We start from the raw sequence: 18976 nt of genomic DNA on the forward strand, positions 1-18976 counted from the left end.
AATTAGAAAGGGGGTGGGGAGGAAATCCCCTAGATAAATAACAAATATTTCTATACCTGATTGGAAGTGCTAGCTCTATTTTTTTTTATCATGGAGCAAGAGACAGGGGCATCTGTGTCTGGAAAGAGTGGCAGGAGCAAGTACTTCCAGCTAGAAAAAAATAGCTGTTACCTTTTCATTCCTTAAATGTTAGAATTTAGATGCATAATATTAGCAACACTTCATATCCAAACAAAAATGTGTAAAAACAGATATAAAACAGAGAACAAATTAACTGTATTTTAGCTGGGGTCACTGGAATGCTCTGCCTCTTAATCTATATCCATTAGAACCAATGCAGTACACAGACTAGGTCTAGTATGTTCTCTGTGTGGTGAATTTGGTATTTTAACAAGTTTCCTGTGAAGGGAGTGAGCCAAAGTTAAACCTTTGCACAACTAGCTGTTGCCAAAACAGCAGCAGTTTAAAGGGGTATGGTCTGATTTATGTGACACTTGTACTATTCATTGAACTGACAATGCATTATTTAATAAGGAGATTTGGAAAAGTATAAATAATGCTTTTCTACATGTATATCACCTCTGCATCTTAAAGACAATTGATAAGACAACTGCTGGTGGTTGCATAGATCTAAATTACTGTGTAACAAACACTTATGTCTGCTTTATATTCCACATGTAGAAGCTACCCAAAATGCCTCCATGTTATCATGTTTAATTAACATTGTGGGGCATAAATGCTAGTATTCGGCTTAATGTGACTATGCCCCATTTATGTTTAAGTCAAAAATTCTGGCTCAGAAAGCCACCATATGCACAAATGATGTGCACTTGCTTGCATTTCCTTTCCTACCACTTTGCCCCACCCATCGAATATGAGAGAAAAGAAACCAGGATTCAGCACTATGATTAAGGCTTCAAAACAAGCCAGGATATGGTTTAAAGCTGTCTTAACAATTTGGATTTATTTTTTTTAAGCCAGGGTTCACACATTATGAAAATGTATGGTTAATTCCTGGATCCTGGTTAATTTTGCCACATGTGAAAGGTGAAGAAAAGTCTCTGGAAAGGGGCTATCTGCAGGTGCAAGTTGTTTGACACTGAACCAAGAGATTTGGTTTAGTTTCATGTGAGAATGCTGCCACTGTGATTTAGTTCCGTATTGAAGAATGTGTCACATGAACATCAGCTGTTACCAAAACTGTGCAGCACTGGGATGAGCAAATTACAATGTCATTGATTGATTCATGAGGTGACCAGAATATTATGCTGCACTGCCTAGTCTATGCTCACATGAGGGTTTAATATGTGAAGTAGGCCTCATATGGAACGTAATGTTCTTGTAAGATCATCCCTGTTACCTATTTTCCTATGACAAATTATTTCTCATCCTATGTTTAATACGACTAATTATCAAACTTTTCTACTTTTTTGCACAAGTACTGAAACAGAAAACTGATCCATTTAAGTCCAAAGCAGTACTTAATTAAAAATAAGCATTTAAGGCTGCAGTCCTATGCATGCCTAGCAAAGAGCAAGTTCTACTTAATACAGTGGTTTTTATGAGTAAACATGTATGAGGGAGCGCTGTAAAAGTAGAATAGTCAGATGTAGGGATTTGCGACCTTTTTTTTAAAAAAAGCTATGAAAAAGGTTATGTTAATAAGTGTGGAAATTCAGTACATTGTGTGCACAAATAAAAAAAGTACCAAAAAACCCTATAAGCATGCTGGTTCATTATTTATACTGAATTTGATTTAAAATGTACAATTTAGAACTTCTGACATATTAGTCAAATCCAAAATAATTCTAAAATTATAAAAGCTAGTACAGTAGTATTTCTAATTAGAGTAGAATTAAATGATAACTTTTATTACAATAATGAAGGTGAATTTCCATTGCTTCTTGTGTTTACTACTTTGTTAAACAATGTTCCCCTTAGCCATGTCAGAAACATATTACATTTTCAATGCAAATGTATTAATCTGGATAAATTCCGTATTAATTCTTACACTACGTTGAGATGTAATTTGGATTATAATTAATCTAAAGTGGCACTAGATTTAAATGACAATATAAATGAGGCATTAGGAGGCTCTTGCCTTCTGAATGAATATTCAGCAAACATAGCTTGATTATTGCCAAGTCTCCATTTGAAAGCCTCAGTTTGAGATAAGGAAGGCAAGGCAGAACAACAGTTTACAGAACTGTTTGGGCACTAAACATGTTAATCCTTCCTTTTCTAATAGATTTGATGCTAAAGAGTGGTGATAGTATTTTTCTGTCTAACTTGTTAAAGCTGTGATTAACATATTGGTTTTCCTGGGACTTCTTTGGCAAGATTTTCAACACTTAATTCAGGAGAAGAAAGCCTAAATTAACATTCAATTATACATAAGCAGTTATGTGGTCATTATGCATAGTAGTTAGCTGTGCTGAGAATTAAGCCTTTTGAATGAATGCCTGATAATGAAGAATTAGTTTAGAGAGGTCTATCAAAGAATTCAAAAGGTGAGATTGAGAATTTGAAATACGAACGATTTTCAAGCTAAAACTATCTTGCACAGTTTTTTGGTTGCCGTTCTTCAGCAAACACTCCAGCATTGGTTGGTCCAAATTAAACCTGGTCCATCCAAGAGTATAATTCTCATAGAATCTTAGAAATTTCCCCACACTCTTTCTACTGACAACCACCATTTTTGCCTATTAGCCCATTAACATCATGGCTTATTCTAAGTTCTGAGGTCTTTACAGTAGAAAACTAGGTGCATAAGATCTCTGAAAGATATTACAATGCTTTTTTGATGAAGCACGTGGAAAATGTTTCAGAAGTGGCTTTGCCTATTTTTTTCATGACTCTTCCATGTGGACTTAGTAATGAGCCTGAGCAGAAAGTTCTTCTGTCCATTACCTTTCTCAGAGAATGTATTTCAAGAAAGGGATAAGCATACTTAAAAAGAAGCCTACAAACATAGAGTCGCTATAGACAGGTCTTCTTCAGTCCCTGGATTTCAAAAGCTAAATAAACTCAGTGCAATGTAGGCTTCTCAATGGTAATAGAGACTGGCCATAACATTTTGAAAACCAAATGCAAGATGAGATTTATTCCTTAAATAAATATGGCATAAAGACCCATCAGTATCTTCACTATGTTTTAAACAATATTTTAGGAGTACCTTAAAAAATATCAGCCAATTCAGTTTTTACTAAACTTGCATGTAAAATGGTATTTTCTGTATAACTAAACGTCTTTATAGTGAATACAAGCACTTTTATATGCTGCTGTCATTGGAATACAAGGGAAAGATATATGACTACCTGAAACTAATAGGCTTCAACCTGTTTCAGCACTTCTTCTGCTTCAATGAATCCAGCATAATGTAACTAGGAATAGCGTGCAGCAGAAGTAGCCAATGTAATATTCATTGTGACCATAGATTTCCATCTCATACATAAAAAGCATGGATGAAGTCACATATTTGCCAAATCAAACACAGAAAAAGCCTTGTGTATCCATGCCAGATGCTGGCCTTGGGTTTGTTTGTGCACAAGTAAATGTCATGACATAAGAGTTTTGTTTTCAAAGACAGTAGCTTTCATTACTGGGCTTTGTATATTCCCAGAGATCAATATTACCCAACTCATAATCCGTTTTCAATGATATTTCCTCTTTCTTAGGCTGAATCATCTGTAAACTTTTTCACTGGATTTTCTGTATTCCCCCTCCCCCTAATTAAATACTAGATAAATGCCCAGGAAGAAGGAAGATTCCTGAATCTTAGTGATCATATATCAAGAACAGGAGCTGGGGTGGGAGAAGAAGCTTTCCTACATTCTTAGGGCTGCAAGGCAAACAAAATTTGAAAGCAGGGGAAATTTTCAAGTGGTATCTAATCCTACGCTTATGAAAAATTAATATGCCATCAGAGGAATCACAAGTACAGCTAAGATTAATGAAAGGCGCTTAAAAAATTACAAGCACACAAACTGATTTGATTAAAAAATAATCTCACTAGTCGTCCTGTAATATTCTTCAACTTATCCGCATCTATCCTGTCAGATGGTTATGATTAAAAATAGGTCAATGGAAGGCTACTGATAGAAATCACATGCAATACACATGCAGTAGATAATAACAGGAATGTCCAGACGGTTTTAAATGAAAGACTATTTAATAAGATTTTTTAAAGAGTGACAAAATTCTAGCATCTTACCAGAGTCTTTACTAGCTTTTTTGCCTTCACTATTATTTCTCTCTTTCTCACACGTGTCTTTATCATCAGCAACAGACACTGATGAGCTTTTAGCAGACCCTTCTGCATCTTCAACTTGTTCTTCTGCGAATGAGCACAAAAAATTAAAAGAAGCTAACTTAGGGACCATTCAACATTAATTGTAAACATGTTCTTTAATTAGATCTGCACTAAATGTATATATTTATCTCAGAAAGGAATAAGTGAAAAGAATAGCACCTTAAAAGAGATCCAGTATTAATGATTAATCATTTGCAAAATTTCAGATTCAGTCCAGAAATTGCAAACATTTCTTTATCAGAACACACAGCGCTAGCCAGTGTGACAAATCAGATGTTTCATATTTGCTATTCACTGGCTGTAAGTGATTTGTCTCAATACAAACATAAACGTAAACACAAGTCGGGTCTGAACAAAGAAGGCACATGCAGCAATATATCTGAAAGCAAAGAAAAGCTTTCAAAATTAAAATAAATCCTATTAGAATCTGTACACCCTGCTAATTGCAATATGTAAGTGCTGTGTTGGATCTAAACATTGAGAACTCTCCGTTTTCATCTCCAGGAGGAGCTATTCAAGGTAAATGACACAACTTGGTATATTGCTTCTAAGGAAGCAGCAATACCCACACCTCACTTACATGTTCACACCAGCTAGATTACATGAAAATCTTCACAGTAACTCAACCCAATTTAATTATTCTGTAAATCTTAGCTATGCTGTTACTAGTGGATTAATCTGTTTATGCAGTTAGCTTCTATGCTGGGGCCATGTAGCACTAATCCGTGAAAGGCCTACTGTTCCTTTTCATCTTGTGATCATTTGTCTCTGACTGTGCTGATGTCACATTTTAATGAATTTTAGAAATCTGAGTAATACCAGATAACCAGACTTGCAACTCCCTACAGCACAGCATGCTGTTTTCATTGCAATACAAACAAAAAAGAAAGAAAGTCATATTTCGCAGTTCAGGTAGGAATTATACAAATTAGGAGGGGAAGGTAAAATGGGATTCAAAACACCAGGCTGCTCAATTTCATAAAATCTTTAATGACCATATAAATTAACCCTGGAAAGGCAAAAGGTCACAGACATACATTTGCATACACTCCTCTATTCACTTTTGATAAGCAGAGCTTTTACGCAGGGAACATGATACAATTAACCCTTCAGGAACCGTACAAAATGCAGCTACCGACATTTTAAGTGTCAAGCATTAACTGAAAATTACACACTGCATAAAATTTTCATTGTAAATGCTATAGTGATTGAAAGGGGAAATCGTGGCCCCTTCCGCACCCCATGTTTTATTAATAACATTCTGACAGCAGAATGAAATATCCTCTGTCATATGGAGCAGCTGAGCACAGAAAAATTGCTACTTAGTGCCTTACTTGCCAACTCTGCAGTGGAGCTGCATGCACGGGTAAACAATTGGAATCAGCAATGCCGAACTATTAAAAAAACACATTTCATTTTTTTAAAAAAATGTTTACTACAACTTTTAATTTTAAAAGGATCTGAATGTTTTGCATTGATTTTGTTTGTGTATACAAAGAAATGCTAGCAAATTAGATATCAATGACTACTTCATTCAACTGTATTTGAAAGGGCGGAGGCAATCCTCATTTTTTTAAAAAAAAATATTGATGCAGAATGACCAGCACAAATGGAATAAACAATTCTCACTGCCTTAGCATGCTTTCTTCTTCTTCTTTCCCTCTCTCAGTGGTATTACTAATCAAACACTGTTAGGCTCCCTGGTCACAGTAGGAAGCAAGACTATGTTTGTTAAGGGTGATGGGGGAGCACAGTTTGGGATGCTGTAAGCCTGTGATCGTGACTAGATTGGGTTGTATTAATGCCAAGTACACCGACACACACACTCACACCATGCATCTAGTCAGAACCTATGGGCTAATACAGCCTCTGGCACTTTCATTTTGACTCGAGCTCTGGAATGGACGTTATTTTCTCCTCCTCCTAGATTTACCAGTCCATTCCCTTTGGGCAGGAAAATGAAGTGTCAGAGTGATACTGAGTGTCCTTATCTTGAGGGGGCATAAAATTGTAAAGGCTGTCATGGTAATCATTAATAAAACAGAGAGAGAGGGAGAGAGGGAGATGGGCAAAGAGAAAATCATGAAGGTACTAAAAGAATAGCCAAAGTATCATCATCTGGGTCTCATCAGACAATTTTTGCAGGGTGCTCTTTTTCTGGTATGTGTTTTAAGTATGAGAGAAATTCCCAGACATGTTCTCCTATACATCATCATGGTGTCTGACCTCTGCCTGACCCTGGCAACAGTTTGAGAAATCTAAATGTGAACAAAGACTCTGTGTCAGCAGCAGGGAGAGATTGTGGGGTAGACTTTCCTCCATCAACTTAATCGCAAACAGCAGTTTTTAGGCCATAACTTTACAGGGCTCCACCAAGCCACAAACACATAACCTTTGGAGGTGAAACTGCCCTCTACCCCTCCTCCCTTCTGTGATTTTTCTCAGTCCTCTGGTACTTCCTTTGATGTAGCAAGGCAATTAGATCTAATGTTCAAGTACTGCAAGCCTGTTTTATGGTTTCGAAGGTGAGAGCTGTTTATTACAGGTAGGCTCCCGGGGGCCATAAAAGCTTTGCAAATTTTAATCATGCAAAAAACTAATCAAATGTAACTTATACACACCATAAAAATTAATATCATTATTATGCACTATTTAAATTGGTTGTCTTGGCTTTTCAATGGCAGACACATTAAGAAAAATATTTGGCATTCATATCAGAAATATGTCTGGCTTTCCTTTCGGAAACCTATTTCAGAGACAGAAATGACAGTGGAGCTGCTTTTACTGTCTTCAAAAAAGCGGCAAAGGGCTGCTGATTTCTTGCAGTGTTACGCTGTTGCAAATGTCTTTAATGAACTGCAGAAAAACGTAGCAGTCACACATGCAAGCATATTAAGATGCTGAGAAGTAAAAATATAGACTAATTCCTATAATTCTTAAGGAATTTCCAAAACAAAAAGTAACATCAGACAGTTCATAGCATCAGCACTTCAACAACTTGTACTTATTGCTTCAAAGCATATTGTTCGATCGTAATGTTGTATTTTAATCAACAGAGATATCTGGGGGAAGTGTGCATGTATGAGTTCACACCACTATAGCTACTAAAAGATCTATGAGTGTGTTTAGATATGAGCAAGTCCTTGTGGTCTGTTTTAAATTTACAAGAGTTCTACCTATATACGCTTACATATGTAAGCTTTGAAAATAAGTAGAACATGGAATTCAGTCATATTTCAATAGCTAACATAACACTCACCATTGCAACATGATATTTTATTCTCACCTGGTTTTGTTTTATCTAAATACTAAAATGCCTTTGAAGTCAAGTCCAAGTTTAACCACTGTCAGCCTTTTCCCCCCTGAAACCTGTTTTGAAGTACGCACAGTATTAAAAGCTGCACAGTTAGGAATGCTTATCATTAAAACTGGGCAAAACAAAAATTACCAACTGAAATATACATGTCCTTATTAATTATGTTTACACAATTAATACATAGTAAATGCATATTTCAGAGACCAGTTCTTTCCAGCGTCATAACTTTTATATGCCTGTTGTCTTTGCCCATGGAGTTTTCTTGGCAGGGATACTGGAGTGGCTTGACGGTTCCTGCTCCAGGTGGATCACGTTTGGTCAAAACTCTCCACTATGACCTGTCCATCTTGGGTGGCCCTGCACGGAATAGCTCATAGCTTCTCTGAGTTATTCAAGCCCCTTCACCATGGCAAGGCAGTGATCCATGAAGGGGCTGGAGGAAACTCTTGAGAGTCCCATGGACTCTGGCGTGCTCTGGTCAATGGGGTCACGAAGAGTCGGACACGACTAAACGACTAAACAACAACAACAAGTTCTTTCCATGTAATACTATATTTCCAAGTTACAAAGGACCCTGTGTTAAAGATACCTGCCCATTTCTGCCACCACAAGTGGTGGGGAAGGATACAAATGGCAGTAAACATAGACCAGATGGAGAACTATTCTACACAATCAAGGTGGCAAGAGCAGAGATTTGGCCAGGAAGCCTGAACCTGCAGGGAAGCTGCCCAGCAGAACTTGGATGGCAGGAACTGAGTTGCAATGATTGGCAAAGAATCTTCCCCAAGGACCTGTTGTTCCAGAGATGCTCAGGTAGCAACTAAAGGATTTTATAGTGGAGCTGGCTGCTTCTGCTGCTTCTGGATCAGCAGGGCCCTGATCTGAGTCATTACTCAGTGCCTACCTGTTTCCTCTGAGTAAGCCTTGCAAAACGGAGGCCCTGGTCAACAGAAAAGGGGCTGCAACACCACTTCTTTGCTTTAATGCAGCTCCATCACTGTCACTGTGTAGCCTCCATGGGTAGGGTGTCATCTGGGGGGCACTGGCTGTTCATCGCCCTGTGGGGTAAGCTTCTGTGCCTACTCTTCAGACATTTCATAGGGTCTGGAATATATGGGCACAGATGGATCCTCCTAACACCACTAAGTGGGATAGTACACCCTTGTGATATCTGTAATGGCCTACAATATTAAATGTGTTGGTTTACAGATTTGGAAAGATAAAGTTTGGACTGGTTTGGAAATGGGGGGGTTGGATTGACCCTCCCATGCAGGGATGTTTGGACTTTCTGAGTCTGGCAATGGGCCGTCAGATGTGTGGAGCTGTGGGGGCTCTTAATTTTGGAGGGAATCTGAAACAGGTGTTTAAATATCACATGGAGTTTAGTCTGGACTATGGAAATGGGGCTGATCTGCTGAAAAGGGTCAAAAACATTACTAAGCTGGAGTTCCCACGAGTGAAAGGAAAATATGAAGAAGAGTTGCGGAAGGGACATGGAAGAGACTTGAGGGCCTCGGATGTAAGGATACCAGGTTAATGCGCTAGATTAATGGGACAAAAAGGACTGACAAAATCCGGGACGAGGAGGAAGGGACGCTGGATGAAGATTGGATTGTTTTACTTTTTTTCTTTTATCATTAGGACTGTTTTAAAATAATTGATTAATGTTAGAAAAATGTTGAAATGGAATTACTTGGTTCTAGTAAAAATGTTTAAAGAATTAGGTTAATGATATGGTTATGAGAAGTTGGTAAAAATAAGATTTAAGTTTTAAGGTTTGCTGTAAGATAAGATGAAAATAGATTAAGGTAATGTAAGGACACAATATTATGAACTATGGAAAGGATTTGCTGCGATAATTATTAACCAGGATACAAGAAAGGGGAGGAGGAGGAGGTCAAGGAAAGAAGGTAATGAAAGTTGAAAATTTGAGAATGATGGATGTATTTTTTCTTTCTTTTTCTGTTTTGTCTTTTTTTCTTTTTTATAATTTTAAAAAATCTTTAATAAATATCATTAAAAAAATAAAAAATTAAATGTGTTGATTTAGAAGTCCTTCAGTGTTCAAAGCTCTTCCTATATTTTACCTCAATAATGTTTACAACAACTCTAGATAGTAATCAGTACTATTGCCCCCATGTTGCCATTGGATAGGCTGAGGATAAAGTAATAATAATAATAGTGGGATGTCTATGGCCACAATGAGAATGGCCAAGGTGAGATACAAATCAGGGACTTCCAGGCTCGCTACACCAGCTCTTACTGAAAAAAGACTTTCTTAATAAGAAAAACTGGACAGTAAATTAGTGTCAATTATTTAATGAATATTACTACAGATGCAAGGGCTAAAAGAAGAAAGGAAGAGATTGTCTTGAGCCAACAACATCATTAGGAAAGGTCCTTGAGATTAAAACACCTGGTTGCATATTGAAAGACTGGATTGTATCCTAGAATAACATCCTCAAATTATTTTAACCACAAGGTGCCTTGCAGCTTATGCCAAACCTATTATGACCTAAGCGTTTATTTACTAGAGTACAGTTCTCCAGATATATGGCAGCTTCTGATATTGTAAGGCGCAGGTGTGTGTGTGTACACACACACGAGAGAGGGGGAGAGGTGCCGATTCATGAAGAAGTGTAGGTGATAGCAAACAAACATCCTGTAGTGTGATAAAACCCAATATTCTGATTAAATCCCCACATGAAGGAGCTAAACTTTTTGAAGATCCATTCCCTCTGATCTCATTTTTGACAATCTCTCTTACACCCACCCATTGCCCAGTCTTCACCTGTATTAGAATTGTTTAAAAGATGTTTTAAGATGTTATTGTTTTATCACTTGCTGTTTGCCATCCTCAACATATAAATTTAATAATAAATGGTCACCAACAGTTGTGTGCCACTTAGAACAACACTTCACTTATCTGATGAAGCAGGCTCTAATCTATGAAAGTTTATGCCATTAAAAACATGCTCTCATCTTTAAGGTGCCACAATACTGTTTTGGCTGCCACAGACTAACACATCTACTTCTCTGGAAATACTTTTAAGAATCTCTAAACTGAAGTTTTTAAAAGCCGAAGCCCCACATCCCATCACAATGTTTAAATATCCCAGCAATACATGATTAAAGATCATGTTATATTAGCCTCCCAGGCGTAGTATCTTTATAGCAGTGAAGATATTTGTGCTGGGGGTGATAGCACATACAGAACTCTGTGAACGTGCTCAGTAATTGATCTGGAATATTAGACACAAGAGGTGACAAACCATGCTTTTAATTTCAGGTCCTAGGAGCTCAATGGACCGATTTAGTTCCCAACCAATGGTGCAAACATTTATTTTATATTTTACACATAAGTGAATGGTTGCAACTTAGTACTATGGAGAAATTAAAGAGCTATTGTTGAGGGCAACAAAGTGAAGTGAGCAAAATCTGCTCATTAGCCCAAAACTGGATCACCCAGCTACCACTATTATCAAGAAGCAATATTCCTGCCCTCCTGCTAATAGTAGTTACAGGACGCAGGAATATTTCACACACTTATCACCAACTCAACTGGATAGGGGGAATACAGATTCCCTCACCCAATCAAACCTGAGAAGAGCTTTTAAATTGGTACCAGGGAGGCCTTTCTTGCCTTTCCCTATGAGTCTTTTGCTCTAATCAGGTTGAGCAAGAAGCAGAATCAAGCCCATTTTTACGCTTGTTTGGGAAGCAAGGGTGACAATAAAAAAGATTGTGGAAACAATTAGACCCCTGAATCACTTTTTTTAAAGAATTAAGCAGTCTTTAGCCAATTTGACAGTAAAAGGGTCAGGCAGCCAAACTAACTAAAACTGAGAAATTCCAAAGCTTCTTTTTCTGAAATGAAAGCAGCAGATTTTGACAGCTGGCTATTATAGCCTCATTTTTTTTATTGCTCAACATCTGCACAACATGAGAAGCAAACCCCTTTCTTAAAGAATCCCTACTCTGTTGTGTAACAGTCCTAACAGATTACTCCTGTTCTAACCATCCCCACCTGTTCTTCATCCTCATTCTTTTTAATTCAACCTACCCTTATTGTACAGAAAATTCCATCACTTTTCCCCATATCTGATTTCTATGAATCGATGGATGAAGAATGGTATATAAATTTAACTCATAAAATAAAATAAATAAAATGTAACATAATGAGCTCAGTAGTTTCAAAAAAACAACTAAAAGGAACAACACAACAGAAGATCCCCATTTCCACTCCATCTACTAAGGCCTATGGATTCAGGAAGATATTCTTCTGTTTCATGCTGCCCATCAAGCAACTACAACAGTATTCAAGATCACATAATGTACAATTGTAAATGTGCTGGTTTGCTCAACATGTAAGCCTCTATCCACTCAGTGAGTCAAAAAACTAATCATTTAGCTCAGTTGGTTACAGTGTGGTGCTGATAACACCAAGGTTGCAGGTTCGAATCCCTGCATGGGACAGCTGCATATCCCTGCATTGCAGGGGGCTGGACTAGATGATCCTCAGGATCCCTTCCAACTCTACAGTTCTATGATTCTATGATTTCATTCTACTTTATTTTATTGGTCTAATAGTAACAAAAACGTATAAAAATCATATAAAAATCAAACTGAATTTTGATTATTATAGTTTTAAATGTTGATTACTGCAGTTCTACAATTTGTTTTTCAAATGATGAACAACAGGTCCTCTGTAAACCTTCAGGCCAGACAAGTTACTCTTTCCCTTGTTCTTGCCTGAGGAACTATGCAACCCATATATTACTTTCACCACCTTATTCAGTTTGCTGACAATAACAGATAAGTAATACTTTGTTTCCAGAGCTTGGTAGGTTACTAAATAAGCAATCCATTAAAACAGTTGTTCCCAATTAGCTAAGTACTGTGGACCTCTGTTTTTCAAAAGCCAAGCTATGGACCCCTACTTCTGAAAATTCTGATATATCTATGGTAGTTTTTGTTATGTGAATGGTATCACAGACCCCCTGGGCGGGTTACACGGAACTCCTGGGGGTCATATACGTCTGTTGCCCGGGGTTTGGCTTATTGGGTTGCAAGCTGGTGATGGCTAATATATGCCCTCTCTTCCTTAAATGTTGCCGTTACTTTTAACACTGAACTGCCTTAAAACCATTTATAGAATAAAAATAGAAATAACAGGAAACATGAAACCAAGTATAAAAGCAAGAATACAATAAGACCTAAACTGCACATCTAAATATATGCATCTAACAGGAACAAGTCCTACCCACCTCATTTAAAAGTCCACAGTGATAACCAGTTACCCTCCAAATTAAGGACCAAAGCCCAAGATAAATTAAATGTTTTTGCCTGGCACATAAAAACAGACAGCACCAGGTATGCTGCTCTGGGGAGTGCATTCTGTAAGTGGAGAGCCACTACTGGAAAGGCCTGTTCTCATGTCGCCTACTCTGCACCTCCCTTGGAGAGGACACATGGAGAAAAGTCTCCGATAATGAATGATGTGTCTGAGTTGGGTCATACGAGGAGAAGCTGTTCTGGAGGTACTGGGGTCTTGAGCCATGTAAGGCCTTATGGCTAAAAACTTTGAACTGAGCCTGGACACTAATCAGTAGTTGGTGGAGTTCCATCAAGATTGGAGTTAATAAGCTCACACCATCTTGCTCCAGTCAGCAATCTGGGGCAAGATGGTCTGAGAATATAAACAACTAAATTAAGATGGGCAAGTAAGCACTGAAAAGTAATGAGTCTATGCCAGGGAAGAGAGGGAGAAAGTGATTAATAGCGGATGGATAAACAACGACAGGAAATGAATTCCACTCCATATGGGCAATGAACATGTTTGACTTCTAAAATGTTAAACTGACAAAGTGCAACTAAGTGAAGAAGATGTAACATCCATTTGTCTTAAAATATCTGTACACACATTTTAAGCGTCTTTCATTTGCCTCTCTCACCCTGTAATGTGGAGCTTAACTTTCATGCTGCTCTTCTTACACATGGCACTGTAACCAAAATATGATGGTCCTTGGAAACAGATTTACAATTTAATAATTTACTATTGCCCAGCCTAGACAATTACACTTCTCTCACACATGTCTTGTGGAGTAGGCATGTACTTGCTACAAACAGCCTTCCAATCTGAAACAGCTACACACCATTCACAACAGGCCATACAACAGAAATATGGAAACAGGCCTGTCCTTGTGGCAGACGCTGTTCCTATGTCTATTCTGGCAACAGGATCTATCTATCTATCACTTGATCAACAAAAGTTTCTAAGCAGTTTACCTAAAACACTGTAATTACATAGAAATGTCATCCACAACATCAGGGGTTAATTCACCTCATCTTCCACAATGTGAGGTATACCATCATCTGCTAGCAATATCCCTCTGTGTTCTACACAGCAGAAAAAGACTAGTTTATACTCAAAAGATTAAATGAACGCAAATCTGACACCAGAAATTTCAAAATTAAAAATGCCAATGGGAAAACATTTCAGCCACCCAGAGCAATCTGTAAGTGACCTCAGGGTGGCCATCCCAGAGCAAAGGAACTTCAAAGAGACACTGCAATATGAAAACACTGAATTACAAGACATCAAATGGTTCAATGCTGTCACTTGTAGACTGAAAGAAGACAAAGGATTTTTAGCGCATTATACGTGTTAATTTGCTTACCACTGCCAACCCTTGACATCAATAAAATATTACAGCAAAATATCATCCAATTAAGAGCTAATCTTTATTAAATCAACACAAGAAAAAATGCTGAAAACCAGAACTAGTGCGAAAATATATATTTACCTGTAATATCTTTTCCTGTATCACCTACAGCTGAACGTTTTAAGTTGTTAAAAGTTTAATATGCATTTCAGCTTCACATCTGAACCAAATTGGCTACACAAAATCATACATTTGAAAGGTACCTCAAAGGTCCTCCAATCTAACTCCCTGTTTGTGCAGAAAATGTATAGGGTTGTGTTTTGAAATTTTGTTCCAGGGCTTCCATTTTAGTGCACAGCACAGTGTTGCTCAGGTAGCATGATGGGCTAGTTTAGAAAAACTTTTGTGTTACACACTATGGATTTCAGCCTATCTTTACCCAAATGAAGAAAACAAGGAAAAGCACAAGGTCTGGTAAACCAAATACAAATTTAAAATAAGCCAAGCAAAGGTGTAATCTGAAGAATAAATTTCTGTGTAGAAGCATAAATTGTGAGACCATTAGACAAAAAGGTAAATAAGAATGGCTAAATGAAGTCAGAGAAATTGGGGATGGGGAGCTAAATAAATTACTTTTATCAGTCTTCGGTACAAAACCTTGAAGGAAAATATCATCTGAATTTATTGGGTGTTGGTGGTAGAACACCTTTAAGGCTCATTCAGAAACTTCAGTCATTTTTAGTTCAGAAAAAAACGCTACTGAGAGAAATGAGACAGATGGTTACACAATTTTGAATAACATGAACAGAAGAGAGACAATACGTTTTGTGTCAAAATACTAAAATCTGGACTTGTCCAATAAAATTAACTTTAGGTAAAGGAAAAACAAAACAATGAACAAAGCAGAATTTATTTACACAGGGGATATAGGTCAGTCGGTAGAGCATGACACTCTTGATATCAGGGTTGTGGGTTCAGGCCCCACGTTGGACAAAAGATTCCCCCATTGCAGGGGTTGGACTAGATGACCCTCATGGTCCCTTCCAACTCTACAATTCTATGATTATAGAGTTGCTGTGATGGTACATATCCAATAGAAGCATAGCTATCCCTGTCATGCCTTGCTTGACATGCCTTGCCGTTTTCTTGGGGTGAGATGGAGATGGAATGCAGGACCAAGGGAACCTGACACTCGAGAAAAAATTCTGGGCTTTGGTCTGATCTAGCAAAATCCTGCTTATATACTTAAAAATGGGGAACTACTTTAGCTGCTTTTCTGCCTCACAATTTCACTTGAAAGGCAGAATTATGAGTGAAGCAAACAGTTTAAAAATAGCATACAAATTAGGGGAAAATCAGTACAGATTTGATTTGAAAAGCAATGGCACAGAAATGCTTTACTGGTTGCTAAATATTTTATGACTAAAATTTTAGCAATCTTGCTTGTACCCAAAATATGAGTGCATGCTTTTTAAGCTGTCAAATATCTTCATTAGAGCCTTCTTTGGTGTCAGAACGTGTGTGTGTGTGTGTGTGTGTGTGTCTGTGTATACACACACACACACACACACACACACACACACAGGCAGAACTGTGTCAGATCACTATCACATTACTTACACTTTGAGCTAAGAAAATAAGTATACGTCTAAGGTGCCTCAAATGGCAACACTACACGTTAAGCTTTAAAGTTTAGGTTGCCTTGTCTTCTGAGGACCTAGAGTGGTAGATGAAGCAAGACACTTTTCAAACCAGATCCCTTCAGGGTACCCTGCAGGCTGTAGTCCTAGCCTGAAGCAAGGAAAGAGTTGGGACCTCAAAACGGCGCTTTAAAAATGCCTATCCCTTAGTTGGACCTAGGCCAAAGCCAGACGATACAGCAATTTTGTGCTGCCTCGGGATACTTGAACCATGCCTCTTGCAGGCATTACAACTGAGCAAGTGTGAATCTTCCTTCATAAACTGTTCAAGCTTGTCCAATGTAACACGTTTTCTCCTGGCTATTGACAACAGAATACCTGCAGCCTTGCTCCTGAACAACTATTAGGCTGTATTTGCTGTTTGCCCAGCCACGTGTGTCTGTGAATAGCAGATCAACCTCTCCTAGTGCACTTCCCTAAGAAAGCATCCCTGTCTTTTTCAAAACACACCTGTGTATTCATCAGGTAAGGAAGCTAACACTGCTTTCTATATAACAGACTGTGAACTTGATGGTATGCAGAGAAGGGAATCCATTTCTCATTGCATCCTTTGGGAAACGTACGCCAGAAGAAATATAATAAAGGTATATGAAAAAGGTTTCTTTGGGGATTTTATCAGATAACAATTATACCAGATCTGTCAAAGACAAACACACAAACCAATCCAAGATTATTTTTTGTTAGTGTGGAATATTTTGTCTATAAGCAAATAATCAATGTGATGTTTCTTTAACTAGCTACAAGGAAAATAAATAACTTCAATGGATAACATGGAAGAATGCTACCAAATATGAACTTCAGGATGTTTGAGTTCTGTAATCTCTCATTTCAGTAAATTTGAAGAAGGCCCATCATACTATTACTCCTGCAATGTCAAGAAGAAGAAGAAGAAGAAGAGTTTGGATTTGATATCCCGCTTTATCACTACCCGAAGGAGTCTCAAAGCGGCTAACATTCTCCTTTCCCTTCCTCCCCCACAACAAACACTCTGTGAGGTGAGTGGGGCTGAGAGACTTCAAAGAAGTGTGACTAGCCCAAGGTCACCCAGCAGCTGCATGTGGAGGAGCGGAGACGCGAACCCGGTTCCCCAGATTACGAATCTACCGCTCTTAACCACTACACCACACTGGCTCTCCAAGACATACATCAATAAATTGCAAATAACTAAATTAAAGAAAAAGTAGATTATAGTTACAAAAAGTAATAAACAAATCCTAGCACTCCAACAAAACACTAAATTAAAAGCAGGACTGATTCAATGCATATATATTATTTACACTTCAAATATTATGGAAGAAAAAAGACAAAAGAATCATGACTGTAATAACTATGAAGATGCAGTTGCCAAACAAATAAAAACTATCCACAAGTCGATTCAGAAAAAAAGTAACTCAGACTATGCATGCACCATATATTTAAAGCCCTCCCTCCAAGAATCCTGGAGTTTGTTAAGGGTGCTCATTGAGGGACTCTTTACAGTTCTTACGATTATTTTTTGGAAGGTGGGGAGGAGGGAGAATGTGCTTTAAATGTATGGTGTATGTACACAGCTTCCCTATAATTTGAAGTATATTTTGTCAGATGCGCAACATACGGCTTACTCATGAAAAGTGATTAATTTGTTCAAACAACACACACAGTTTTCTTTGAAGTATAACACAAGAATGTTACTGTATTGCAAAGAACTCCAAGGTTAGAAGTGTGATCCTAAACGTGTATACTAATTTGATACAAAGTACAGAGCTCTGTTAAGTTTGCAGCTCCAAGAAGTTATACACGAACTGTCCTGCAGAAAGGGCAAAACGGCCCATTTAAGTGTGGATGGCTCACAATTGCTTCAATGGCTAGTTACCTTGCAACAAACACAGAAGCAGAGTCCTGCCATTTATTTATTAAATCTAATTTAAAATGCATATATATGCCCAGTCATGGTGTGTGGGTGGGTGCTGAACAATGTATTCTTACATAAGTGTACTATGTATTAAATGTATATCATCTACACTTAAAATTTCCTCCATGAGCATACTATTTAATCCAGCAGACCTTTCCCAATATCACATAAAGTTAACAGTTCAAATGTGGTTTCCTTAAACTTTTATCTCAGTATTCTGTGGGGGAAAGACTTAGGCTATTACAGACACACAAACACAAAGGTAAATAAAGTTCTTAAAATGAAAGCTGATAATATGGAAAGCTCATCTTTACTGAGTAGGCACAAATTCAATCCAGCAAAATAGAAATGGTTTGATCCCCCTGATTTTATAGGACTAAAATCAGACTTGATTTAACAGAACTTAGTAGGAACACCATGTGACTCAGCTATCTAAGTACCATATGACTATGAAGGTTTCTGATTTGAGAGTTGTGCTTAAAGCATTATCTGCTTCTCAATTGTTCTTACAATATTTTAGGTCCTTTTTACTTAAACAAATCCTAACAATAAGGGTCTGTCAGCAAATATAGCCTTACAAGGTCCTGTAGTAATCAGTTTATGTGGAATGCAGCCAAATAATAAAAAACACCACAACTTATATTCCCCAAATGGTGAATTATGTCAGATAGAAAAATGCATTAGCTTAGCCACCTTATACCTATAATGCTATTTCACTGAATTCTTTATGAAAACTGAATATATGGCTCAAGTTATTGTTACTTAAACTCCCTAAATGAAATAAAGAAAGAAATGAACAATTTAGGGTTGTGAAATCAGCCAGTATAAAATTATTTAGTTCACAGCTACAGCTACCATGGTCAAATAACTTAACCCTAAAAGAAAATACAGTATTTCTTAAATGTAGCTTGTCAAAGCTAAACCTGTTTGGGGGCTAGGAGTTAGAAGGAGCTTATCAAGGATTCATAAGAGATCTTTCTGGAAATGGCAGAAACTAGTCCTTGATTACACAACTGACATAATCATGGAGTTCTTTCTCCTGTATTCCTACTGCAATACACAAATTACATGACTATGTTTTATCTGTGATAT

General features: G+C 37.6%; 1 protein-coding gene across 12 annotated transcripts in view; it reads right to left on the reverse strand.

Annotated features, from left to right (window-relative positions):
- Positions 1-18976, reverse strand: part of ZFHX4 (zinc finger homeobox 4) — a 178252-nt gene that overhangs the window by 28706 nt on the left and 130570 nt on the right. For 10 of the 12 annotated variants that reach the window (XM_053395817.1, XM_053395816.1, XM_053395807.1 and 7 more), the window contains exon 5: positions 4214-4336. The exons of the other annotated variants lie outside the window; for them this stretch is intronic. In XM_053395817.1, coding sequence (XP_053251792.1) covers positions 4214-4336 — 123 coding nt within the window. The remainder of the gene's footprint in view (positions 1-4213; positions 4337-18976) is intronic. 12 annotated transcript variants of the gene reach the window in all.

The sequence above is a fragment of the Podarcis raffonei genome, chromosome 7 (genome assembly GCF_027172205.1).
Source record: "Podarcis raffonei isolate rPodRaf1 chromosome 7, rPodRaf1.pri, whole genome shotgun sequence".
NCBI classification, from domain to species: Eukaryota; Metazoa; Chordata; class Lepidosauria; order Squamata; family Lacertidae; genus Podarcis; species Podarcis raffonei.